The 26,838-nt window shown below is 46.5% G+C and overlaps 1 protein-coding gene and 1 non-coding gene across 2 annotated transcripts in view; both read right to left on the bottom strand.

Annotated features, from left to right (window-relative positions):
- Positions 1–6,745: 6,745 nt before the first annotated feature.
- Positions 6,746–6,818, bottom strand: TRNAV-AAC (transfer RNA valine (anticodon AAC)). The gene has a single exon. It is a non-coding gene; the product is annotated as a tRNA-Val (tRNA).
- Positions 6,819–15,131: 8,313 nt separating this feature from the next.
- The window catches only part of NBPF10 (NBPF member 10), a 28,798-nt gene continuing 17,091 nt past the window's right edge, over positions 15,132–26,838 (bottom strand). The window contains exons 3-8 of the mRNA XM_060007152.1: positions 23,928–24,160; positions 22,542–22,593; positions 21,511–21,698; positions 17,633–17,866; positions 16,479–16,610; positions 15,132–15,223 (exon numbers count right to left, since the gene is read on the bottom strand). Of these exons, the coding sequence (XP_059863135.1) occupies positions 15,132–15,223; positions 16,479–16,610; positions 17,633–17,866; positions 21,511–21,698; positions 22,542–22,593; positions 23,928–24,160 (931 nt within the window). The remainder of the gene's footprint in view (positions 15,224–16,478; positions 16,611–17,632; positions 17,867–21,510; positions 21,699–22,541; positions 22,594–23,927; positions 24,161–26,838) is intronic.

The raw sequence follows: 26,838 nt of genomic DNA on the forward strand, positions 1-26,838 counted from the left end.
GGCCTTATCGTTTTAGAGTGTAAAGAGTTTGCGGTTGTTTCTACCCTGTACATTGCTCTAAAAGTGCAGAAGCCCTCCATTACCCTTTTGTCCCCCAAGTCTTATGCACAACAGGAGGACGTAAGCCGAGATCATCACTGATCCTCACAGAAGAGCTCTGGAGGAAAACAGGTCACTTGGAATCCAGGATTCCTCATCTCATCGTTATCTTCTGGGTTCCTTTTAGCAATGAAGTTTCTTCCATTGTTTGTTTGTACTAGTATTTATTGAACCCTTTCCATATAACTTTGAAATTAATTTGGTCCTATGCTTTTTTTTTTAACAAATAAAAAATCATTCGTGTGCACATGTCTATAGGGTAGAGTTCTGGAAGAGCAACTGCTCTATCATAGTATTTACATGGTTTTGTATATGGTTCCATTCTCTCACCTTCGTTGGCTTATTAGCTATAACTCTTTCTTTTGCTGTTTTAGCGACTGCTTTAGGCTTTACAGCGTACATCGGTAACTTACCACAGCCTGCCTGCCAGCGATGCCACACCTCTTCACATTTCTCCCCTGCCGGCCTTTATGCTATTGTCATACATTTTACTTTGCATATGTTATAAACCCCACAATCCATCGTTGTTACTTTTAGTTAAACTGTCCCATGTTTTTAATAAGATTTAAATAGTAATAATAATACCAATAATAAAAATAAATGTTGTATATTTTCCCTGCAGATGCCATTTTGGTTGTCCATCAATTTGTGTACATCCAGATTTCCATCTGGTGTGAGTTTCCTTTTTCCTGGAGGACTTCTTTAACATTTCTTGTAGTGTGGGTCTGCTGGTGATGAAGTCTTTCAACGTTTGTATGTCTGTAAATTTTTCACCCTTATTCTTCAAAGACTCTTTGGGGGGAAGAAGCATAGAATTCTACGTAAACTTTTTTTTCCCCTCAGTCCTTTAAAGATGTTGCTTCACTATCTTCTTATATCCACTGCTTCTGATGAGAAATATGCTATAATCTTTATTTTTTTCTGTATGCAGCATGTCTTATTCTCCAGCCTTCTTTTGAGATTCCTTCTTTTTCAATGGATTTGAGCAGTTTAATTATAACGTGTTAGGTGTGGTTTTCTTCACGTTCCTTGTGTTAGGGTTCATTAGGTTCCTTGGATCAGTGGGTTTATAATTTTAATAATGATTGGAATGTTTTCTGTCATTGTTTCTTCAAAAATCTTTTCTTCCGGGCTTGCCTGGTGGCGCAGAGGTTGAGAGTCCGCCTGCCGATTCAGGGGACACGGGTTCGTGCCTCGGTTCGGGAGAATCCCACGTGCCGCAGAACAGCTGGGCCTGTGAGCCATGGCCACTGGGCCTGCGCGTCTGGAGTCTGTGCTCCGCAACGGGAGAGGCCACATTAGTAAGAGGCCCGCGTACCGGAAAAAAGAAAAAAAAATTTTTTTTTCTTCTATAAAATTCCACCCCCCCCCCCCCGCCAGTGTTTTCAGGGACTCCAATTATATTAGGTCTTTTAAAGTTGCCCTAAAAAATAAATAAATAAATAAGTTGCCCTAGCCTTCACTTATGCATGCTCATTAAAAAAATTTTTTTGACTGTGAATTTCATTTTGGTATTTTAAAATTGTGGCTTTGTGTTCCACAGTCTTTTTTTTTTTTCTGCAATGTCTCATCTGCTGTTAATTCTAACTGGTGAATATATTATCCCAGACATTATATTTTTCATCTCTGAAGTTTGATTCTCAACTTTTGTATATGTTCTACATCTCTACTTAACTGTTTGGACATATGTAACACAGTTATAATAACTATTTTAATATCCTCTCTACTAATTTTAAATTATATCAATTCTGGTTCATTTTTGATTGACTGATTATTTCCTCCCTATGGGATATGTTTTCCTGCCTCTTTGCATGGCTGGTATTCTTTGATTGGATGCCAGACCTTGTCAGAGTTTCCCTTTTGGGAAACTGGCTATTTTGGCATTCCTGTGAAACTTGAGATTCATTCTGGGGAGCAGTTAAGTGACTTGTAATCAGTTTAATGTCTTTAGATCTTACGTTTATGATTTCTAGGTAGATCAGTCTAGGACTGAGTGTTCCCACTAGTGAGGCAAACTTCCTGAGGGCTCTTGCCAATGGCCAATGAATGATGGACTACCATAGTCCAGTATGGCTGGTGGGACTAAGATTTTCTGCCCTGTGTGAGTACCAGGCACAGTTCCATGATCTTTTCAGAATTTTCTTTCCTTGGCTTCATGCAGTTCCTCTGCAAGTAGACCCTGATCAGAGCTCTGCTGACTACCTGAGGAAGATCTTTTTCATATGTCTGGATTGTCTCTTCCATCTCTCTCATCACTGGATCTTTGTCCTATGGACTCCAGCTACCTTGCTCTCCACAGACCCTCAGCTTTATCTCCTCTATCGAGGACCTAGCCTCAGATCCTCCTCTTCATGCCCAGCTTTGAATCTCTCTGGAAGCAGTAAGCTGGGCCAATGGTAGGGCTCACCTTGTTTGTTTGTCTCCTTTGTTGCCGGATTTCCAGTGTCTGGAAAACTAGCCTTTCATGTATTTTTCTCTTTTGCTTTTCTTGGGGGCAGGGGAGAAGGGGAGGGTGAGATTTCAAGCAAGAGGGTAAATATACAATAATTTCTGTCACTCCACATTTGCCAGAAGCTGAAGGCATCTTTTTATATGTTCCTAGTTTGGCTTCAATAGGAGTTGTGCTTATTTATATTCCAATGTATTATTCCAGCTTGATGAAAGACCCTTTTTCCTGCCAGTACAACAAGCTTTGTACATCTATCTGATATTCTAAGAAGGGAAGTGGTGCCCTCTGGGCTCAACTAAGCAAGAAATACAACAGAAAGACAATGCGGACATTACCCAGAGACACCTACTGCATATGTTCAGCAACTAAACCTCCAAGATGTTTAGAAAGTCTTCCAACAATTGTAATTGTTTTCAGTGGTGACCTACATATCGGGTCCAGAGAAGACTGATTAGAATGACCTGAGATTGCTTCCTGCCAAGTAGCTTATTGGTTGGAGGTGGGGAAACCATTGGTCTCAGACATTTGTTCCTCTTCCCTTTCCTATGTGAATTGCACTTTTGCCTTTGTTGAAGGCACACAATCTAATGACTGAGTGCATCCTATACCAGGGTGAACTAGCATACTGATAACTGTCACTATGTAATTCCTTGACAGTGTTTGGCTATTTATGAAAAAACAAATTACCCCATTTGAGACAAATCATTAGAACCAACAGAATCCTACTGCTGATAATGCATCAGGTGCAGACCTGGACACAAAGTTATTGGCTCACCTTCCCTTGGTTCTTCTGTTGACTCTCATGAGCATAATTGAGCTCTTTGGCTTTTACACACTAAATATGGTTCTTGGACAATCACTCTCTCTCTCAATCTCTCTCTCTCTCTCTCTCTCTCTCTGTTTGTCTTTGTCTGTCTGTCTCTCTCTGTCCCTTATACTCTAGACTGCCCCCAATCTTACCCACTTTTCTCTCCTCCTCTTCTGCTTTCCAGGATCTCTCATTAGAATGCCTTCAATCACTGAGCACATGTTAGGGGCTTGCTAAATGCCAGGCCCTACTCTGGGAGAGATACTGCATAGTGAGCAAACCCAAGGTCCCTGCCCTGCTGAGCCCACATCTGGAGGCATCCAAAAAAAAAAAAAAAGTGTGGTAGGAGCACAACAGCTTGGCACTGTGTCCTTTCCAGGTGTGTCCTCCCACCCCTCTCCCGGGGCACTAGCAGTGAAAAAGAAGACAAGGAAAGCCTAACAAAGAAGGGGAAAAGGGTGACTCATGATCTAGAAGGCAGGTAACAAAGATCAACCCCCTACACAAATTTTTAAAAAATAAAAACACTTCAGGAAAACAGCAAGTGTCCAGTGACAGCTCCTTAATTCCTGGAGCAGACATTGCATGTGTTTTACACTTCTTAAAAATGACAGTGTTGGCCATGCTCACAAACATCCCTTAAAGTACTGACATTTCCTCTTAACCTGTTACCATATGGCCACTTTATAATCTATAAAAATATGAGGCAAATGACTGAAAAATGGTAGGTGGAATAATTAACACAGTTACTTCTAGAATTATAAGACTTAATCTCCATTTAAAAGATATCATATAGTATATTTAATTTACTGCAACACGTATTTTTAAATCTTATAAACGTAAATATTTATGGAATTTAAGTTTGCTTATTGGACCAGTAAAAATAATACAGCAAAATTAGGCAGTTCAGTGTCATTAGGATTTTGAAGAGAAAATAAATCTGAGACTTCTACAAAAATAGAACTGGAGTTCTTTGCTACCAATATTTTCTTCATTATTAGAAGAAAATAGCTCTTAGAAATTATTAAATTGGTGAGATGCATAAAAGGAGTCATCTTTATAAGTATGACATGACAAAAACATTGTCTATGCCGTTATATGTCAATTATTAGAATTCTTTAAAGTCTTTAAAAGTGTTTTGTTTTCTTTTTTGTTTTTGCTTTTGTTTTTTTACCTAGCACTGAAGACCACAAATTTATCCAGAGCTAAACTTCCCCCAACCCCCTGCCCCGAGTTACATGTCACCAAGAAAGAAAGTTCAAGAACAAAACCCAACCCATGGATGCCATCCCCTGGGATCCTGGAACTAGAAGCTCAGTGACTACCCCACTTTGGAGAGAGGCACAATGGAGTATGTTCTGCAAACCAGGATGCCTCTGTCTGCTTGGACTCAGACTGGACCCTGGCCCAGGTCAAGGCCAAGACAAGACTAAGTACCATTATCACAAGGCAGCCACCCCCCTGACAGCACCCATGCAGACAATTCTGGGAAGCTCTTGAGAACTTTCCCTCTCCCTTTAATGTATTTACCACCTGCTCCACTCATCCTCCCACCACAGGAAAGATCCTTCACCTTTCTGTCCAGTCAGAACCCTTTATGCTCCCTGCAGGGCACAGAGAGCCAGGTAAGCGCCAAGGGGGCAGTTGCACCTCCCTGACGGTTACTCCCAAGGTAGGTGGTTCTAGCACTCAGATTGACCAAAGACCTCACTGGCCACCAAGGGAACCAGGAGGAGTCTGGAGGGCAGACGGTCTGGGGGGACTCCTAAAAGCACAGGGCATGCCTGGCCTGCACTTGGGGGAGAGCCGAATAAAACACCACCTGAAGCTCCTCTACAGCCTAAAGAGAACAGATTCCAGGTTTCTGAAGTGGCGAGAAGGGCCTCCTCATGAAGACAAAGCTTCCTCCTGTCCTTGGAGGACAGGTCCCGCAGAAACTGGTTTTGAAGGAGATGTCAAAGGAAAGGAGCAACAGTGGCCTAACCAGTGATCTTGAGTTGAGATGTCTGTAAGTTACTCTCAAATGGTGTAGCAAATCATGTATATGGAGAGAGAGTGAGAAAGCAAGCTTGGAAAATGTTAACTGTGAGATTAGGTACAGAATAGACAATGCTAGTATTTCAAATTTTTGTATATTTAAAAGGTTTTATGTTTTTGTTTTCTTAATGAGTTTTTCGAAGTTAAGTCCCAGGTTCTCTTTGGATGAAAACTCCATATATGAGACACTAGGTTTCTGAAATAAAGGAAGAAAAGAGTGGAGTGGAGGGCAGAAGTCCTGGTGGTTCATCACATTTCCCCTCCCCCACATGGAGGGTGCCTGGCAATAGGAACCCTGAGGAGGGTCTTGCATCGCCCTTCTGGCAAACTACCTCTGTTCGGGAAGAGGAAGATTTAGCGCAATTTAGAGCTTTCCTGACCTGGAATCGAATCCGGGCCGCAGCAGTAAAACGCCAAATTGTAGCTACCAGGCAACCAGACATAACAAACCTCCATAATTTGGCTTCTCCAGTTGAAAACTGTAAGAATAAGGTTAGATTTTTGAGAATGGCAGAGCAGAAAAGGAGGCGATTCCCAGCGGCCCGCGGCTGAAGGCAGCTGTGAAAGGCTCCCAGCCCTTGCACCGCTGCTCATCACTTTTCACCTCTCCTGTTCTGGGTGACGCTTTGGGCTCTGAGGCCAGGCCGCAAGGTAACTGGCTGGGTTCCATCCTGGTCTAGCTTTAGCACTGTGTGCGGCAGAGCCAAGGTCATGCTCTCTTTCTGAACCTCGGTTTCCTTATGTGTCAGGTGCTGACTTGGCTCTCAGAGGCTGATGAGCGATTCCGTCTACTTCCTGATCTCTGAGCTCACTACAGGGGCTCTCCTGATAATGGCACGTGTAAGGACTCCTTTACGTGCCCCTACCAGCTGCAATTCTGGAGCCTGAAATTCGTCTACGTGTCTTTGGGTCGAGCACCCGGTGCGGAGTTGGGTCGGTCTCTCTTGTTCTGTCACGCAAATCAACGTGTTCCGCAAGCGTGCTGAGGTGGGGTAAGCAAGTGAGCTTCACAGGGATAAACTTCTTGTTTCCAGAGACAAAATAGGTGTCAGCGTGTAGAGGAGATTTAGGCGCCACATGAGAAGGTGAGGGGATTTCCGAATGTAAAGATAACCTTAACTTGGCTTTGTCCTGGGCCCTTCTTGGTCTGTCTGTGGCCTTGTCTTCAAAGTGACACAGAGCAGACAAAGGAGGGATGGTTGCCAGTGCTGAGCAGGCTTTCAGGCAATAAGGGAACTCCTCTTGTATTTCGGGGGGATAAAGATACAGCTGCACGCGCTACCTCAATCCATCCCACTCGCCCCGTTTTTTGGTGTTTAAACGTGAATGTTAGTTTCAGAAAAGAATCGACGTGTTTCCGCCTGGTTTCGAACCAGGGACCTTTCGCGTGTTAGGCGAACGTGATAACCACTACACTACGGAAACAGCTCTTTCTCAGGTTTTTAAGGACACTTTCAAGAACTGTATCTCTTGCCACGACTGGCCACAAATATTTTCGAAAGCAAAAGACCTTGGGAGCACAGGCGAGCCCTCAGGTAAGGAGACTGAAGCTCCCCAGAGGCCCTAGTTTAGGGTTCCTTGCCTCCCCCGAAGCGAGGTCCCTGGGGCCCCCACAGCTTCACTTCCCGATCCCGCATCCAACACACAGCTATGCACCGAGTGCAGGGATCGCCCCCGCGGACTCTCCAGCTCCCGGAAGCCCCAGGAGCCGGGGGTTAGGTGAGCCTGAGCCCCAGGCGACCTCGCATCCCAGCAGCGTGGACACGACCCCTCCAAGGCTGCGGACCCGCGCCTCGGTGGCCCTTTTCACGGCGCAGGCGGTCAGTGCTCTGGGCTCTTGGAAATGATCGATGCTTCGAATCCACCAGGGAACCGTAGGACCCGCCCTCCCCTCCCTCCCCTCTGCTCCTTCCTCGAAAGCCCTTTCGTAGCAGCCCTTCTCCGGCGTCTCCCGGCAAACGGGCTTCCTCAGGTTCCTGCCGCTGTGGCTTATTCTAGTCGTGTAGTCGAAGTCCAGTACTTTAATCACACTTTCACGTTTAGCAGGAACCGTAGCAAAGGCTGACGTCTCAGGTTATTTGGCTGTTGGAAAAACATCGAACATCAACGCAGGCTTGTTTTGACTTCGTTTGAAGACCAGGGCCAGCCGCGGAGGACGCAGGCGCGGTCCACGCCGATCTCAAGGCTGTTCATTCCTCCCTCATCGTACTTGACATTCTTCTTGAGGAACAGTTTGTTTTACCTTTTACAATGTCTGAAACGTCTTTTATTTGCCTTTTACAATTTTCCGGTTCAACAGGTCATGGAGAGCGAATTTTAACCTAGGAAGACGAAGAGGTAAAGGCGGTTTTCCCAGAAAGCCGGTGTCTGGAGGGTGTTTCGTGTTCACCTCACAGCACACGGCCAGCAGGCCGACAACTTTCTTTTTGCTGAGACTTTAATGCAACGTTGTCTGTCTGTGTGTCTGTGTCTCCCTGTCTGGTTTCCTTTAAAAGTAAAGCTTTACATGTTTGGGGAAGCTTGTGCCATTTTCTCCAGTCGTTGTTTTTCTTTCTTATTGTGGCGGTCACCACGTTTCCTTCACACGTGAGGTTCAAGTGCTGCGACCCCGAGGAAGGCGCGGGCAGCGTGCGCACTGACCCCCAAGCCGCGGGGCTCTGCCTTGTTGCGCGTCGACTCCAAGTGCCGTCGAGGGTGCGACCAGACTGCAGCATCCTCGCCAGCGCTGGAGGGCTGAGTCCCCAAAGAGGCGGACTTGAAAATAGCTTTAGATCAGGACATTTCATGAGGTTTTCCCCCTTTTCCCTCCCCTCCAGGTTCCAGTTTTCACCTCCCACGCGCAGCCAGAGGAACGGATTCGCTGTCTTTCGGTCGCGTCCGGCGCGCTGCCGTCCCACGTGGACAGGACGAGGGGGTGGTCGTCCTTTCCCCGACAGGGGCGGAGGGACAGCGGGCCCCCGAGGGACCACAAACACACACCCGCGCCGCTGGGGCCCGCAAACCCGATCAGGCGGCCCCTGGAGCCTCCCTGCAGCCGCAAGGGAAGGCGCGGGGCTCCAGAGCCGGCGAGAGAAGCGCGCTGAGGACACCCGGCCCCGGCCTTGGCCTCAAGGACTGGCCCGGAAGAGGGACGCAGCCCAGGAAAAAGCGCAAGGGTCGCCCAACGCCCCCATCCGAGGTTCAGGGTGAGGGAGCCGAGCGTTACACTGATTTCCCCGCCTTTATCAGGAGAGTCGTTTGCTCAAGTCCAGAGTCTCGGAAAGGAGGGACTGTGTGAGCCAAACTCCACCTGGACCGAGAAGCAAACACGAAGTCCTAACTAACTGCATGTGGGGTCTGAGGAAAACGCTGCGTGAGAGACAACTCTTGGTCGGAGCCTTAGGACCTGGAGTTGGCGTTATCTAAGGCGGGAGAACGGCAGGCGCCGCAGGTAGTGAGGGGAAGACCCGGAATCCAGGTCTGGGCGCGCAGCCTTGTTTGAAAGCGTTTTCCGTCCAGCCGTCCCCGATCCTGCATCCGCCGGGAGTCTTTTATGGTGTTGGGGATCCCGGGGTCTCATCCCGCGCGCCTCCCCTACAGCCCCTGCCCCGGCGTCCTGCTCTCAACACGCGGTCCCCTGGCAAAGGCGCGGCTCCAGGGCAGTTCTGAGGTGCGGCCCAGACGGGGCAATTCGTTCGGGACTTGCGGCCCCGGCGGGCCTCGCGGGCGCGTCCACTGTCCCGCAGAGCGCTCGGCCTTTCGCGTGGGGCTCCTCTTTTGGAGAAAGCAGGGAGGGAACGTTCTTCGGGTACAGCTCCTTGGAGGGAGGTGAGGCACTCAGAACAGGAGGGCGGGAGACAGCAGACACTCATTATAGGCTTCCTACCATCACTTAACAAAGGGCTTGCGTATAACTGCTTGGTGGTCTCTTTGCTAGAATTCGGCGCTTTCACTGCTGCTATCCTGGTTCGATCCCAGCGAGAGAAGTTTTTTTTGTGTGTGTGTGGCATCTCAGCACTCAGTAATCTTCACTTCCTCCTCACAAGTGTTATGTGCCCCAAGGTGCAGATGCAGTAGATCTCTGCATTGAATCCTTAAGTCAGTGAGGTCTGGACCCAGGGTCCAAGGTATCTCCCAGGCTGGGAGAAGGGAGATGTGATGAACAGCCTTGGCAGTCCCTCGCAGGATTCCTATCATCGCTTACAAACGCAGAGTGCACAGCTCCCTGGTGGTCTAGTGTCTAGGATTCAGCTCTTTCATCGCCGCGGCCCGAGTTTGATTCCCGGTCGGAGAAGCTCGTTTTTTGAAGTGTTACACGCAGCCGCCTTTACTTCTGCAGAAGTGTGCTGTGCCCCAACGTCCAGATGCATTAAAGTCTCTGCACAGAATTCTGAGGTCATTGAGGTCGGTCCCCAGGGTCCAAGGCAGCTCCCACGCAGGGAGAGGGGTGATGTGATGAGCAGCCTGGGCACTCCCTCGCCTCCACTCCTCCCATCATCTCAGATACCTACAGCCTCACTTTTAGTGTCCATCTAAAGAGAACTTGGGACCTGAGTACCAATTACTCCTTAAAAAAACAAACAAAAAACCTACTTTGAAACCTCCGAAAATTTGCAAGAATAGTAACAGCATATGTTCTTCACCTAAATGCACCATTTAACATTTCCTCACATTTGCTTTCTGACTCTCTCTCCATGTACATGACTTGCTACACCATTTGAGAGTAACTTGCAGACATCTCAACTCAAGATCACTGTTGGAGCTGCTGTCACTCCCTTCCTTCGTCTCCCTCAAAACCAGCTTCTGTGGTACCTGTCCTCCAAGGCCAAGGGGAGATTTTGTCCTGGCAAGGAGGCCCCTCTTGACCTGTTCTCTGCAGGCCATAAGAAGCTTCAGGTGGAAATTTATTTGGCTCTCCCTGACAGTGCAGGCCAGAATGGCGTTGAGCTTTTAGGAACACAACTAGGCTGTAATCCGCCCCCAGAACCCGCTGCCCTGCAGGCTCTGCTTGGTTGCCTTGGCGGGCAGTGGGGTCTTGGGTCAGCCTGAGGGCTAGAACTGCCTACCTTGGGAGGGACCCTTCAGGGAAGTGCAGCTGCCCCTTGGCTGTTGCCTGGCTCTCTGTGCCCTGCCAGGGTATCATTTTACTCATCTTTTTGTTTATAATATTTTTTATGCATACAGTATTATATTTCAACTTCTGTATACACTACAGTGTGCTCACCATCAAAGATTGACTTTCCATCTCTTGCCATACAGTTGACTCCCTTTACTCACTTCTCCCTCCCCCCTCCACTCTTCCCCTCTGGTAAGCATTGCCCTGTTTTTGTACCTATGTGTTTGATTTGGTATGGTTCCGCTTGTTCATTTATTTTAAAATAAAATTCCACATGTGGTGAAATCATATGGTATTTGTCTTTCTTCGAATGACTTATTTCACTTAGCATAATACCCTCAAGTCTATACATGTTGTAGCAAATGGCAAGATTTCAACTTTTTTTTTTTTAAGGCTGAGAAATTGCATGGCTGCCAAACCTCTAAGCATTCCCATGATTTGTCAGTATGAAGTACCTTCATTTCTTTCTGATTTAATGGTTTATTCTGCTCTTTGAATGTCCTGTGCTCATGGGTATGTGCCAGGTGACTATAAGCTAATAAAGGTGATCAACACAGCACCTTCTATGTTTATGGGCTTAAATAAACTACTAATTATAACAGTGCACAGACTCCCCTGTGGCTGTGAGGCAGGGTGAGGAAAGGGGAGCAATATCAAGACAGTCATGTCTGGAACAGAGTTCAAAGTGCCCACAGCACATAGCCATAGAAGGGGCTGGCAGCATGACAACTATGTTATTCCAGATTCTCCAAAAAGCAAATGCTGAGCAGGATTAAATATACAAGGACTATATTAGGGAAAATACCTATGTGAAAGGAAATAGGAAGGTACTTAGGAAGGATGGGAGACACCTTAGAACATGAAGCAAATCTGACTCTGAATAAGGAAGACAGGGAGAGAAAGTGTCCAAGACTGCCTGCCATGAAGTCTAAATTCATCAAAGTTATTGTGGAGTCACTGAGCCAAAGTCAGCCAATGTCTCCCAGGAATGAGTCTGCCTTTGCATCCTCACTGCACTCAGCTACTGGCAGGGAGCAGCCCATGGGAGATGTGGCCTCAGAGAGAGATTTTAAAGCATAGCTGGGTCCTTCAGGCAATTAAGATCTATGTATTACAAAGGTCTATAAGGCAAATTATCATGGCCATCATAGTAGCCAAACCCAGAATAGATGTAAGACTACACAAAAGTACTAGTGATTGGCAAGTATGGGGAACAGAAATAAGTACAGTGGTCACCTCTCCTTCCAGTTCTGTGAAAGCTACTGTCACTCACCTTTTGTTCTACCTTCAGCTTGAGCTATAAGTGGCAATAAGGAATAAGTGGACCCAAGAGCCACAGATGTGATTACTTCTGTGCCCTGGGCTGATCTCATGAGACAAGTCATCTTGTTGACAGCATCTTGATTAAAACTATTCTTTTTCTAGTAAGTACGGCATTGTTTCTTGCTCAAGCCTGCATGGAATGTAAGCATGTACAACAGTGACTGAGACAGCGGGCTGGCTCACATTGTGGAAGGCAAGGAGAGCAGGAAGAATGGATACAGAGAAGACATAACTAAACACTACTATATATATATCTATATATATCTATATATATATATATATTTTTTTTTTTGGCTGTGTTAGGTCTTCGTTGCTGTGCGCGGGCTTTCTCTAGTTGAGGTGAGCAGGGGCTACTCTTCGTTGCGGTGTGCAGGCTTCTCATTGTGGCTTCTCTTGCTGCGGAGCACGGGCTCTAGGTGTGCAGGCTTCAGTAGCTGTGGCACGCGGGCTCAGTAGTTGTGGCTCGCGGGCTCTAGAGTTCAGGCTCAGTAGTTGTGGCGCACGGGCTTAGTTGCTCCGCAACAAGTGGGATCTTCCCTGGCCAGGGCCACTGCGCCACCAGGGAAGCCCACTATATTTTTTTAAAAAAGAAACTTGGGAATTCCCTGGTGGTCCAGTGGTTAGGACTCTGTGTTTTCACTGCTGAAGGCCTGGGTTCAACCCCTGGTTGGGGAACAAAGATCCCACAAGCTGCGTGGCGCAGGTCCCCCCCCATCCCCACCCCTACCTCCCCCAAAAACTAAATACGTAAGGAGATTGGGTTGCTGAGGGCAGTATCCACATTTCTTTTGAAGACAGGGGAGATTAGATTGAGAAAGAATACTGAAAGAATAAGAGAAGGACTAAGAGTGCCCTCCTGAGAAAGCAAAGAAGATTGAGCCCAGAGGGATGTGATAATGCAAAACAATGGACGCATACCACATGGAATAATCATGCACGTGAAAGCACTTTGTACATTTCAATGTACCCCAAAACAGAAGAGATAGATCTTAAATATAATGAATATGCATTGCCATTAATTCAGTGATTCTTATGTTGCTTGGCATTATCTCACTATCTCACTCACTTAATGCTTCCAGCAACCACATGAGGTAGATTTTTTATTATGGTGTTAGAAGTGAGGAATTTGGGACTGGCTTAAATACCTGAGAGCCTACATTGTTTGTCTAAAGCAAAAACCAAAAAAGTAGTGGCAAACCAGAACCTCCTGCAAATAGTGGGGACAAGCAGCTGTAATTAATACAGTAAAGGCTCATGACACTTTATTTGAATCTTTTGGGCCAGATGTTTCTAAGATGTCGGAATTTGTTATTCTTTTAGGAAAATAATATAAAGCACAGCCTTTATATTACACAACACCTCCAGTGAGTACTGGGATTGTATCCCACAATCAAATACATATACTGGATGCTAAAAATACAGGCATCACTTGTCTTGCCCTAGTCACTTCCAGCTCATGAAATGAGGGCCACTTCATTTGGTGTCTTTATCTGGAAGGACATTCATCCTGGAAAAACAAGTTCTCCTGTTGCTTCTCCTTCCAGTTCTATGAAAGCTACTATCACTCCACCTTCTTTTGCTCTACCTTCCATTTGAGCCCTTGAAGCTGGGACTGAGAGGATAGCAGAGCCTCCTCAGGAATTCCATCTCCTTGGAGTGTTCTGGTGAGCCCAGGTTGGAAAGGGGTAAAGGAGGGGGAATTTGGGTTCTCATCACTGCAAAGCAGTCAGCTGGAAGGTGAGTCCAGTCACACCCACACTGATATTGAGATCTAAAGCAAAGGTGGAAGGAAGCATCACTATTGGTATCTGAGGTGAGCTAGGGCCATATAATGGCCCCTGGGGTGACCTGCACTTATCTGGGTTCAGAGAAATAAGAGTGGCACCTAAATTCAGGGAAACTGAGCTTAGTACTGAGGCATCAGGAGATGTGCTGGGTTTATTTGTGGGAGGTTGACGGGGGTTGAAGAGAGCTATTGAGATGGTGTGAGTGCCTTTGCGATAACCTACTGAGAAAGGTAGCATCCAGTAAAGACAAGCACATAAAAACTATGCAATAGAACTATTTAAAAGACCAAGCCGTGAATATCGATTAAAGAATCATAGAACCTTACAGTTGGATTGTGCCTTAGGCATCTATCTCAGCAAGTTCTCCTTTCAAGGATTCACTCTCAGACATTCTCCATGAGGAAACATGTACTCTGGTCTTGAATACTTCCAAGGACAGAGAGCTCTCTCCACTATGAGGCACGCTACTTCTGTCATTGGACAGTTCTAGTTGGTAGAAATGGCTCTCATCATCAAGTCCACCTTGGCCTTCACGTCACTTTCACCCACTGGTGTTCACTCTGCCCTCTAACTCCATAGTCTAATTGCATTTCCACATGGCAGCTGTTCCAATATTTGATGAGCCTGTATTCAGAATCTTTTCTTCTCATGTACCTTTTTTCATGAAATACTCTGTCATCCTCTGAAAACTAGCAAAACTATGTCTCTTACTTGGCAACTAGAAGTTCTCTTAAAACCGAGTTATGCCATGACCAATATAGAGCACATGGGCCTAACTTTTATCCTTGACTCAGCTCTCTGGGCATTCTTCTGACCTGCTAAGTTATCAATATGGCTTAACTTGCTCTTGGTGAACCCATTCTGCTTATCAGTGCCCATCTTTTCTATGTGCTTACATGTCATCTAATTAATACCAATCCATTCTTAGTTTGAAAAAGATCAAAATAAAATTTACTCTTCTATATATATTGAAATATATTATTTCTACCTTTCTGAAAATTGGACAACTGCTATTTTCCAGGCTTGAGGCAACTCTGATCTTCATGACTTTGAGAAGCAGCTTCTGTCATTCTGTTGAAGGGAGTGCACCCGGGTCTGGTAAATGGTCTTCATTATAAACGTTCAGATTTTATGCTACTATATTTTCACGTGATAGTTTTTCTGTTCTTTCCAAGCATGTAATGGGGGTCAAGGAGTCCCACGGCCCCACTCTTAATAGCTCCAACATTTTCCCAGCATCGGCCTTTCTGGTCTAGTTCTCTGAAATAGAGATAGCTAATAGAGAAAATGTATTTTTTCCTTTAACCTTTGCTATGAATTTCAGGCCATTCTGGGTTTTATTCTTTCCTGCCCAAATTTTACTTTTTATAGACACTCAATAAATACGTGTAAACAAGTTTTAAATAATAATTTATTAAATTGATCCATTCATTTAAAGGTAACATCTGATGCCTCCAAGTTTACATCCACGAATGCTGTTGGATAGGGCTGGAAAATCTGGAGAACATATCTCTAGACCCTCCTGCTGTCATGTCACAAGATGTCCTTACCAGAGGCAGAATAGTGACTCTCAGTGTATGAATGAGGGGTTGCAAGGGAGATATCTGGAGCTGGCTGTGCAGTTCCTAGGGAGGGAGAGACAGAGCTGCAATGAAGTCTGGAGGGACTTAGGGTACTCTCTTCACTGACTGCTCCAGACAGAAACTGACATTCTTTCCCCTCCTCATTTACACTCAGCTGGAAATGGGAAAGGGAGAGAAAGAGACACCAAGCTGGTATTCAGTTCACAGCCAGTGACCCTCTGGTTATCTGCAAAGATGGGAGAAGGGATTTATATATGAAATGTGAATTTCTCAGTGCTATTCACAATTAGAGCTTGTGAGTCTAGGGACTTGTAGGTGGGATCTCATAAGAAGCAGCCTTATCTAGATTGGGCTGTGTGGGTCTGGGCAATTTTTGTACTCTCTACCCTCTTCTCTTTGATTCTGCAGCAGAGTATTGCTGTGGAAAGGAGGAATATGGAAGTGACCTGAAAACTCCAGCTGGCTTCCCTGAAGGCCCTTTTCTTGTTGTAGAGCTGAGGCATGGACTCTGGGTTCTAACCATGGAAGCCAAAGGTGGATGCTTTCTCAGGGAATAACAAAAACCCAGTCAAGTCACACATTTGGGTAACAGATTCTTTCAAAGATATAGTTCCTTGCATTCACCAAAGTTTCAGCCCTAGTCAAACAGAAAACCTGGGAGCCTCATGCACTGGGACAATAGTATGATGTGGCTGAGTCCATGACGGGCCACACCCTCATGTCAATGGCTGCAGGTGTAGAACAGGGTCTTTCCCCCTAATTGGCTGCTGCTGTGATGTTGTAGGGGCTCTGGTCACCTTTTTTCTGATCCTGACAAGGGAGAAGGAATGTGGAAGTACTGGTCTTCCAGCGAGAACATCTGGGTGGAAAGTGTGGAAATACGGGCCACTTGCATGGGGCGGGGGAGTGGCAGGTGCTATCCAAGGCATGTGGTAGTAACATGAAGGTGGGATGTGGTCCTCCCTCTGCTGAAGTGGGCACCATGGAAGCCTTGGCTCTACCATTTGACAGTCAGGCCACAAGCCCAGGGGCAGCACCAGGTAGTATAGGGAGTCACAAGAATGGGCATCACATCAGACAGCCCTGAGGATGAAAACTAGCCCTGCCTGGGGCAGGCCACTTGGGGTCAGTATTTGTAAAGTAGGGACAATAGTGCCTGTCCTGCTTCCCTCTCTGGGCTGACTGTGAGGAAGAGTGGAGTACTGCACACCAATGTGTTTTATAACTGCAAACCTATATGCCCTCTTGAGACTCTTAGATGTGGACAGAACCAGGAGGTTTTGGTGACTTTTCTTACTTTTTCCTTGGTGAGCTTTGCTGAGCACATATTCCAGCCTCTCCCGCAGGCGGTCATTGATGAATATGGATTCCTCCAGGCGCTGGCGCAGGTTCTGGATCTCAACAAGATTCTTTTCCAGCAGGTCGGCCCCTGTTGCGTACCACCAAGACATGGGAGAGGTAGGAAATGGGGAAGGCTGTCACTCATGGGCAGGTGGGGGGTTCTGCCCAGGGTCCCCCTGCAAGATCCCTGCCCATATCTATACTTCCGTCAACTTCCTCCTCACACCTGAGCACCCAGGAAACACCAGGCAACTTCGTTTAAAGAGCTCCTGGGCTCTCAATCACATCCACTCACTGACAGAAAGACTAAGGTAAGTGGAGATGAAATTAGATCAGGCTGTGAAAAATGAGTGACACTGAGTGTTTTCCTTTGGTGAGAAGTGACAAGGAAGAGCCTGGGGAGGTATCAGGACCTGAAGGAGGAGTGAGAGAAAGGAACACCTTCAAGGAGAGAAAAAGATGCACAAAGGAAAGGGTAGAAAGACCAAAATTAGCTTCATCCACCAGGACATCTTGCTTAGAGCCAGCTTTTTCTCTGAGAATTTCAAATGTTGTATTGTTACACTGTCTGCATCCCAGAAACTGAGCTGCTTCAAGGCATTCCTCTACACAGCTGAACCCCTAGCCACTGGGTGCCAGATGCCTGGCTCCAAACCCAATGGCAAAGTTTGAGAGGCAGGACTGGCTTATAGTTGTATACAAAGTGTGTGTGTGTGTGTGTGTGTGTGTGTGTGTGTGTGTGTGTGTGTAGAAATAGTCTCCCATCCTGCAATAGCTCTTGACCTAAGGAAGACCTACCTTCCCCATGGAAGGGAACACACAAATGTGAGGCAACTCAACCTCCCTACAGAGTGCCTCAGAGTGCCTTCCTTTATTGTCCTGCCCAGAGTAAGTCCCTAGGTAGGGGAAATGGGAGAGGCACATAGAAAGGACCAACACTGAGCTGGGACTTCATTCTCTGGCTGACCCACGGGATGTTGCCTTTCATCTTCTCACCCATTTTCTGTGAGCCAGGGTCTAACAGAGGAACAAAAAACCATCTGGCCAGGAAAGGAATGTATCATTCCTGTCAATGGGCTCTACTTCACCAACTGCTCCTTTGTATTTTACCAGAGGGCTTGGAGTCGGGCTGGTATAAAGAGGAGAAGGAGGATAGGTTCCCAGATGCATTCATCTTCTGAGGCCTCATCTCATCCCATGGGCCACTGCTGCCGTGAAGCCCAGGGTCTGGTGTCCCACTCAGTTGTGTGGTGCCACTCAAAGGATAGAAGGGCTGAGCAGACATGGCTTCTGAATGGTTGCTGGGCAATGAACCTGAATCAGCAGGAGTGGCTGGGCTCTCATCTGTCCAGAAAGGAATATGAGTGAGAAACAAACAGAGAAGTCAGAAATGAAGTGTTTTAAAAATAATTATACTGGGTTGAATAGTATCCTCCAAAAATTCATGTCTACCTGGAACCTCAGACTGTGACCTTTATGGATATAATTACTTAAGATGAGATGATACTGGATTAGGGTGGACCCTGAATCCAACATGACTGATACACAGGGGAGAAGACCACATGACAGTGGAGGCAGAAATGGGACTGACGCATCTTCAAGGCAAAGGATGCTTCCCGCAACCACCAGAAGTCAGGGAGAGGCAAGGAAAAGGGAGCATGGCCTGTTGATGCCTTGATTTCAGACTCCTAGCTTCCAGAACTGTGAGAGAACAAATTGCTGTTGTTTTTATTTTTGTTTTGTTTTGTTTGTTTGTTTTTGCGGTACGCGGGCCTCTCCCGTTGCGGAGCACAGGCTCCGGACGCGCAGGCTCAGCAGCCACGGCTCACGGGCCCAGCCGCTCCGTGGCACGTGGGATCCTCCCGGACCAGGGCACGAACCCGTGTCCCCTGCATCCGCAGGCGGACTCTCAACCACTGCGCCACCAGGGAAGCCCCTGCTGTTGTTTTTAACATCCAGTTTGTGATATTTTGTTACAGCAGCCTTAGAAAACGAATGCAGTAATTCGTGGAATGAAGACTAAGGTGGATATCAGTGACCCCCAGCCTAGTACTGAGTATCAGCTGAAAACTCATTTCTCAAGGACCATAAATTTCACCCCAAGGTTACTGGCATTCCTGGCCTATGATATCAAGAAGTAGTTGTTAGATGTAGTGTCTGAGGGTCACAGTGCACATGCAGGAAAAGTACAGGGGCCCCTCTCCTAGCTCCCTCTATGATCCCTAAAATGCTGGAATGTTCCCAGGGAGGTACTTCAGAAATGTGTCCTCCAACAGCAGGACTCATTGCCAATCGTTTAAGTCATGAGACTAAGGAGATGAAGCAATTTGCTGGTCTGTGAACAGGTGATCCACTCACCCAACAGTCTATGCTCTTGCCAGCAACAGAGCAGCTAGTTCTTCCTGGGGTTGTTCTGTACTGGGGCTGTTGGAAGAGGATGAGGAAGGGAAAATTGTCTCTACTTCCGGCGGATGCGCAGAAAACCTAGACGGGTGGCTTCCACTCCGCCTGCCTCAGCTTACTCTGGACGCCTTCTGAGGCTGAAGGAGTGTCTGAGGAAAGCAAGTGGTGAGTTGCATCCCACCCAGAATGGCTCATGAGACTGTAAAAATAATTCTTAAATATAGCTGATTGTCTGGCTCCCGTCCAAAGAATGACCTGGGTATTTCTGCATGGGGGATTGTAGAACCAAACAATATACGGTATCTTACAGCTCAATGATCCTACGAGAACATCATCATGTCCTTTGCTGGCTCCCTTTAGAAAAAAACCTGGCTAGGTGGCAGGGCCATAATTCAGAGAAAAGTTCAAGAGTCGCCCCTTTCAAGGATTATTATCAAGGTCCACAGAGTAGTCGGGTTTCTCCTCTAAGCAGGGAGGAGTGAAGTTCTATTTCCCTCAACCAAGCCAAGTTCCTCTAGGGAACTGCCTACTTAAGTCAGTATCCTTCCCCAGTTTACATAATACCAGATGTAATTAACATCACAGTGAAATAAAGAGGAAAGCCTTCAGTTCAGAGCCTCACTTAAAGAAGGAACTCAATCAAAATGTGATTCCCAACCCCTTTCAAAGCCCCTTTATCCCCTCCCCAGAAAATCAACTTACTCTCAGCTAAGAGCGTAGGAGGGTTCAAGTCTGTCAGTTAACAGTGATCAGCGTTTCTTGTCCCATTCTCCCCTGGCCACACAACACAGGGAGTGTGCCCTACACGGCATGTGGAAAGCAGCAGAGAAGAGCCTCCTGTGAGAGGAATTCAGCCTCACGGTGAAGCTGCCACACACCATTTGTTAACTACCCTAGACATTTTGACCCCAAAAGCAAAGAAGGAGCAGTGATAAGCCATTGCCCCTCTGAGAAAATAATGACTTCAGATGGGAAAAAGAAGGGCTTCAGTCTCCCTCTGAAAAGATAGGAATAACAGAAAATAAGGCCAATACTTTGAGAGTGCCACTCCAGCAGCCACATTTTAAATGTGGCGATTCTTACAAGTAGTGGCAGGAATTTCAGGTAAGGAGAAGGTGTATTTGCCTTTCTCCTGCTGTCCCTCAGGGCAGCGCTGAGGTGGAACCAAGTGCCTATGGGCAACTGAGTCCAAGGATGCACTCAAAACTCCCATAGGCCCTTGGATGATGTCACACACATATCAAGGGCACCCCATTCATTTATAAATTCATGGGTGCAAGTGCAATGTGTCTAGGGTCTTGTCTCCTTTGCAGAGGCTAGGCCTTTGTGTGGGGCATAGGGGCAGAAAGAGTGGAATGCGGAAAACCCTCGCCCCAGAAGCCCAGAGAAAGAGGTGTGCAACGGAGTGACTCCCTCCCTGCTTGGTCCCTGAATGCTGAGGCTGCCGTTCAGTGGACAGTCTAAGCTTTAGGGTCAGGCAGGCTCACAGTGAACGTTACCCCAAGCTGGGCTGTCTTCAGTAGGTTCCCTTACTTCACCAAGCCTCAGTGTCCTTAGCTGTGCTGTAAAATCAGAACACCAGCACCAACTGAAGAGGACTGCTGTCCTGATTAAATGAAGCAACATATGTGCAGTGGTCAATAATACAAGCATAACAGGTGCTCAATAAAGGTGTACTTCCTGTCTTCCCTTGGCTGCTATACTCGTGAGGAAACATTACGCTGCCTTGCTTCTCAGGGTAAAATGAGAAACAGGAATAGTACCAGGTCAAAACCCATTATGGCTTATTCATGCCTAAAACAGTCAGTTCAGGTAAAAACAAGAAAACAACAAAAAAAGCAAAAAAAAACCCAGATATAGCCAGGGACTAAGGATGGTTTCCTGGTCCCTGGTTGTTCACACCAAAATCTGACTCATACAGTTGCCTAAATATTCAAATGCTTTTCTCAGCAGGGAAAATAAAGAGAAGGCTTAGCAGGAGAAAACGAAGGTTTGATTTTAAACTTACTCTCCTCCTCCTATCCTTAGCAAGGCTGCCTAAGAGCCCTCCTTGGGGAATTCTGGAGAGGGGCATGCTGGTGATGGATTCAGCCAGTCCCAGTTACTGATGGTTTAGAGGACATTACAGCTGAATTATTAGAATGATGAGTGGGATCTGTAAATCCACAAATGATAAAGAATATTTAGTGGTGAATAGAAAATAGGAACTGTGGCTGTTTACCCAAAAGAGTCCAAGATCAGAGGCCCAATGTTAATGATGTTTGCATCCATAGTCTGAAACATGACGTGACTGTGTTGCAGTGATGAGGAGCATCTGTCCCCTCCCGTTCCCAATTCACGACCCCTCCCTTCAAGTCCAATACCATGTATGTGCCTGATGGGGTCTGGTGGCTGACGACGTCGGGGACTGGGAATGGAGAAAAGCTATCTGACACCCTTGGGGCCTGTGCTCGGCACTGAGTCCCAGGCCTGTGCTCAACCAGGTGCATCACAGTGGATCTGCAGGGTCTGGCTGCCAAGATGCCTCCCCCTGGCCTAGACAAATAAGCGAGCACCCAGAAACTGGAGGCTCTCTGCATACTTACTGGCCACATCCACTGCAGGGCGCACTTCCTGTTCATCAAACAGCGGAGAGGTGCTGCTAGGGGAGCGATGGGCAGCGGACTGGGCATGGCTGTTGGAGTGGGTCTGGGGCCTAGTCTGGGGCCGGGCATCCTGCTTGGTCTCTAGGACTTCTGTCATTTTACCCTTCTTCTGCAACTCCCTTAAGATACTAGGGGGTAAGAAAGACAGAAGGAAAAGTGAAAGTCACCCAAACACCACAGCTGTATTGACCTGGGGGCTCACAGGGGAGGCCCCAGGAGTCAAGGAGACTGTTCCTTTAGGGAAGAAGCCAAACAATCCATTTCCATTTAGGGGTAGAGAGTTGGGAGGCAGGAGAGAACAACAGTGTCCAGTGCCTTGGCCACAAACATCCTGAGAAAGGGAGAAGACCCGTCAGGCTCTTCAACACTTAACGGTTCCTTCACAAGACACCCACAGGCCCGTAAGATTTCAACATACTCTGTGACATAATCCACTGAATAGTATTTAAAACTGCTTCCTGAGGCAATGTTGCCTTCTGGGTGTCTTGTAGTTTCTAGACCTCCTTCCCTAAGTATAGTTATACACAGTATAAATCTATCTATGTCATATTTATAGTATAAATCTTTTTTCTTTCAAAGAAAATTTGTAGCCATTTAACACCTGCCAGCACTTGCTGGGTCACACTTGAAGATATCAGGTATAATCTCACTCCAGTTTTTAAAGATCTAGGGGAAATCAGAGGTGATCCCTGGGAGTACAGGAGACTCCTAAGACTGGAGAGTTAGGCTAGAGCAGCTCTATATTACTAAATTAGTGAATTAATACGAGACTGGGAACCAAAAGAAAAATAAATTAAAAAAATAGGAAATGAGACCACGTTGTCGCTCAGGATACATAATGGTGTAATGGTATAATCAGCTGTTTGGTTTTTACGGAGGGTGAGCACTCCTTGCTCCTTTGATCTTCTGGCCTTCGCTCTGGATCCTCTACCAGATTATATCTTTCATAGCCCCTGAAAATTTGGACTTACCTGAGGTCCCGCAGCACCTGTTCTCTTTGATTCTTCTTACTTATACAGTCATCTGAAAAGCAAATTTAAAAAAGGATCAGTCATAATTTAAACAGCTCTCATTTACCAAATACAAACACACACTGGGTTCTCTCTCTGGGATCAGAGACACATAGCTGCTTGACTCTCAAGTCCAGGATACTCTGAATTTTCTCAGGAGACACTGGGTGGAGTCTTTAGAGAACTTGTCTGGCAGACTTTCCTGAACCCACCGTGAAGATCATCATCTCTACTCGCTCTGCCCTGAATCAGAGTAAAAAGCTGAAAATGTCTCTTTTCCCACAGGTCATGGGATACTTGTCCAGCTGGCCTCTGGACCACTCCGGCCAGAGTCTCCAAGCCCTGCCACAAGGCTGGTTCCCAGTCCCGTGTCTGTGTGTCCCATCACAGCTTTCATGCAGAACCTACTCCTGCCTCTGTAGAGGTGACAGAAATCCCTGTCCCACCTCTGCATCTGCCACCAGGAGCCTGCACAGTGGCCTCAAGCCTGCTCTTACTATGTGCCCTCAGGTCTCCAGGCAATATTCTATGTAAAAGGCTCCTGAAATAAATATTCCACTAAAGGTACGAATACACAGAGCGCCTAAATCATTCCCAAATCAGCATGATTCTTTTATCATTCTTTTTTTTTTTTTTTTTGCAGTACACGGGCCTCTCACTGTGGTGGCCTCTCCCGTTGTGGAGCACAGGCTCCGGATGCGCAGGCTCAGCGGCCATGGCTCACGGGCCCAGCCGCTCCGCAGCATGTGGGATCCTCCCGGACCGGGGCACGAACCCGTGTCCCCTGCATCGGCAGGCGGACTCTCAACCACTGCGCCACCAGGGAAGCCCTTTTATCATTCTTTTGAAGTACTCTGATTAATATTGTTTATTTGTCCTAAGAACAATCATGCAAACTTTAGGGGCTGGTATTATTTGACCTAATTTTTTAGGTGAGGAAACAGATATCAAAAGGAATATGAGTATGTCCAGAACTAGTAATGATCACATACAGGCTAGAGCAAGAGTCTTTAGATTCCTAGTTTAGGGCTCTTTTCATGACAACCAGCTGTCCCTACTACACCTCTCTTTCAATTAGTTTCAGATAAATGCTGTCCCCCCACTGATCCCTCCTGCCATAGCAGCCACATTCCATGAGAGAGGGAGGAGCAAGTAATCATCATGGCATCCTCAACCCCATGTGCCGCTCTGTTGCTCCTAACCAGCCAGTCCTGACTCTGGCCCCAAGATGGTGATTACAAAGCAGGACCCCAGATTGAAAAGTCACTCGTGGATGAGTGTGGGCCTGTGTGAGCGTAGGTCCTTGGGAGGGACTAAAGGCCCTCCTGAGGCCTGGGGCCAGATTACCTGTGTTGAACTTGCTGGCAAGGCTCTCTGCCAGCTGGCTGCCCTTGGCCAGCTGCTCACGGAAATGCTGCTCCATGTAGCAGTCAATCTTATTACTGCTGAGGAGCTCTTCAAAGGTCTTCACTGTGTTCTTGACATGCTGGATGAGAAGGGAAGAGACAGCCCTCCCAATCCTCATCTTTTCCCGCAGGTGGGTCAACTCTCGAGCCTGATCCTGGATCAAGGAATATTTCCTAAGGCGGGAAAGAAACAGTTAAGGGTGGAAGGGGGTGACTGATAGATTATGGCGCTTCAGCAGACGGTGCTTTGAGGATTTCACCGAAAGAGCCTCCACGCTGAACTCTAGCACGTGTTTAGTGACCGGAATGTGGTAAAGAGAATGATGTGTTTCTCTGTGTGAAAGACCCCTGCTAAGATCATCTTTCCCCTTGCCCTATACTTCTGAAAATGGCTTTCTTCTCTAATTCTACTGTAAAATCTGCCCCCAGTCCCTCTCTTCAGCTTATAATCCATTTCAATACAGTAAACAAAGCTAGGTGTTAATTGAAAAGTTGAAAGGAAAATCATTATGTGAGAGAAGAGACCGCTTGTCTAGGCAGCGGGATTCTTCTTTCACCAGAATGGACCTATCTGTGCCTTTTCCATAGACAGCCAAGGCTTGATTGGCAAGACATCCTCAAGCCCTTAATTTAATCACTATATACTATTGCTTCTGTATTCTCCAGTGTAACGGCTACAGTTCTGCCCATAGGGTTCAAAAGAATGATCTGAAAAATATGATCTCCAAAAAATGTTCTGAATTAATTTAGAATCCTATGATATCTTGGCCAATATAACTACTATTTGTTATATAGAAGAGTAGAAGAGAAGGTTTTAGTTTATCTTGTTCCTGAGGGAGGCAAAGAGGTTAGATGTATGAGCAGGAATCAGCAAGCCCAATGCACCCTGTCCTCCCACCGCAAACTTGAGAAGTCACTTTACTACTTTGTGCCTCAGTTTCTTTATCTGCAAAGTGAGAGTCATTTAGCTTCTTTGCCTTTTTAGAAATACGGTCAGGATTGAAATTTATTTTAAATGTTGGGATGAGTAGAGCAAAGCCTATAAAGCATTTAACTTATCAAAATGAAGACAGATTATCATTCATTACTTTGGTAATGGCGAACTTATAAGACCAACTTGACATCCTCTGTGTTTCTACAGATGTGCCAGAGCAGAACCAATGGCTTCTGATTTCACCATTTTCTCTTGGAGACCTAGGCAGTGTTGTCTGTATTGTGCCAGCAGGAAGCACAGGTGTTTGTTTTCTGAGAAGCAAAAATCTGCCTGAGGCCCAGGGTCGCTGGTCTGGAACAGGCAATCCAGGTGTTGGAAGGAGCCTGAATGGGGATCAGGGCAGGTCAAGTAGCATAAAACCCCCTTTGAACCTTTTAACCCACCCTACACCTTATTCACATTTCTGTCCAACAATTCTCATGTCATTAAGCAGCTATACTGGTTACTAGGCTAAGAATTCTTTCAGTGCTGGGAGTTTTTTATTCATCTTACGCACACAGGCAAACACAGAGGGGGCTCTCAGTAAACAGTTCTTCAATAATGGAAAAGAGAAGTGCTTGCAAACCTCCACTCATCTCTCCCTGTGTTCCTGTTCTAAGTGTCCTCTCAGGGAGCCTATGGATTCTCCATTGACGCAGAAAACCCTTTCCTTAAGAAGGACCCTGCACTCACTTGTGCAGAGGTCTGTGAAATGGGATTGTCTTCAGAAATTCATCTCAATGGGTGACAGCTTCTTAGGAAGAGATGGCCTTGTCCTACACTCTTTTCATCTGGGCTTCCAAAACACCCAGAGGTTAGAACAGTTAGAGTGTTCTGTTGAAGCTATCTATTCGTATACTTTCCTTCCCCACCGGTTTGAGTTTCTCCATGGAAGAGACCAGATCTTATTTATTTATTTATTTTTGGGCAGTACGCGGGCCTCTCGCTGCTGTGGTCTCTTCCGTTCCGGAGCACAGGCTCTGGACGCGCAGGCTCTAGATGCACAGGCTCACCGGCCACGGCTCATGGGCCCAGCCTCTCCGCGGCATGTGGGATCCTCCCGGACCAGGGCACGAACCCTCGTCCCCTGCATCGGCAGGAGACTCTCAACCACTGCGCCACCAGGGAAGCCCGAGACCAGATCTTATTGATTCCAGGTGCCTAACATGGTATCTAGCAAATTATACATTCAGTAAACATTTATGAGCTATTACGTATAAAAGCCTTTCTCAAATGTAATATAAGTACAGAAAAATACTATTATTGCTGCTGCTTCAGATGCATTAAGGATTTAAGCACACTGCAAAATCTCAGAAATTCTACTTCAATATGCAGATGACTTACTTCTGTGCTCCTCATCTAGAGAGAACTCAGGAGTTAATTCAAAATATTTGTTACGACTGGCTTATAAAGGCCATAAGGCCTCGTGAGATACACTTCAGTTTTCACAAGGAAAGGTACATTACCTAGGTCATGATTTATCTCTAAAAGGACACTTTCTGTCTCCAGAAAGATAAGTACCACCCCAAGTAACCCAACCTATGACTAAGAACTTAGAGGTTTCCTCAGACCTGCAGGATACTGACAAGCCAGGGTCCCTAACTTTTCCTTGTTAGCTACTCCACTCTATGTAGGAATTGACTACAAATAACACTCAAGAACCTCTTCCTTGGGAAACAAAATATGAGAAAGGCTTTACTGAAACTAACGGGCTTTACAAAATCCTCCTGCATTGGGACCCGCCCCCCGGCCCCCAACCTGCCAACTACCCTAAACCTTTCATGCTATTTGTTTAGGAATGTCATAATCAGGCTTTGGAAGTTCTTATGCAAAAATCTGGAGGAAAAAAATAGACCCATAGCCTACAATTAGGTCCAGT

The sequence above is a fragment of the Delphinus delphis genome, chromosome 1, assembly GCF_949987515.2.
Source record: "Delphinus delphis chromosome 1, mDelDel1.2, whole genome shotgun sequence".
In the NCBI taxonomy this organism is placed as follows: Eukaryota; Metazoa; Chordata; class Mammalia; order Artiodactyla; family Delphinidae; genus Delphinus; species Delphinus delphis.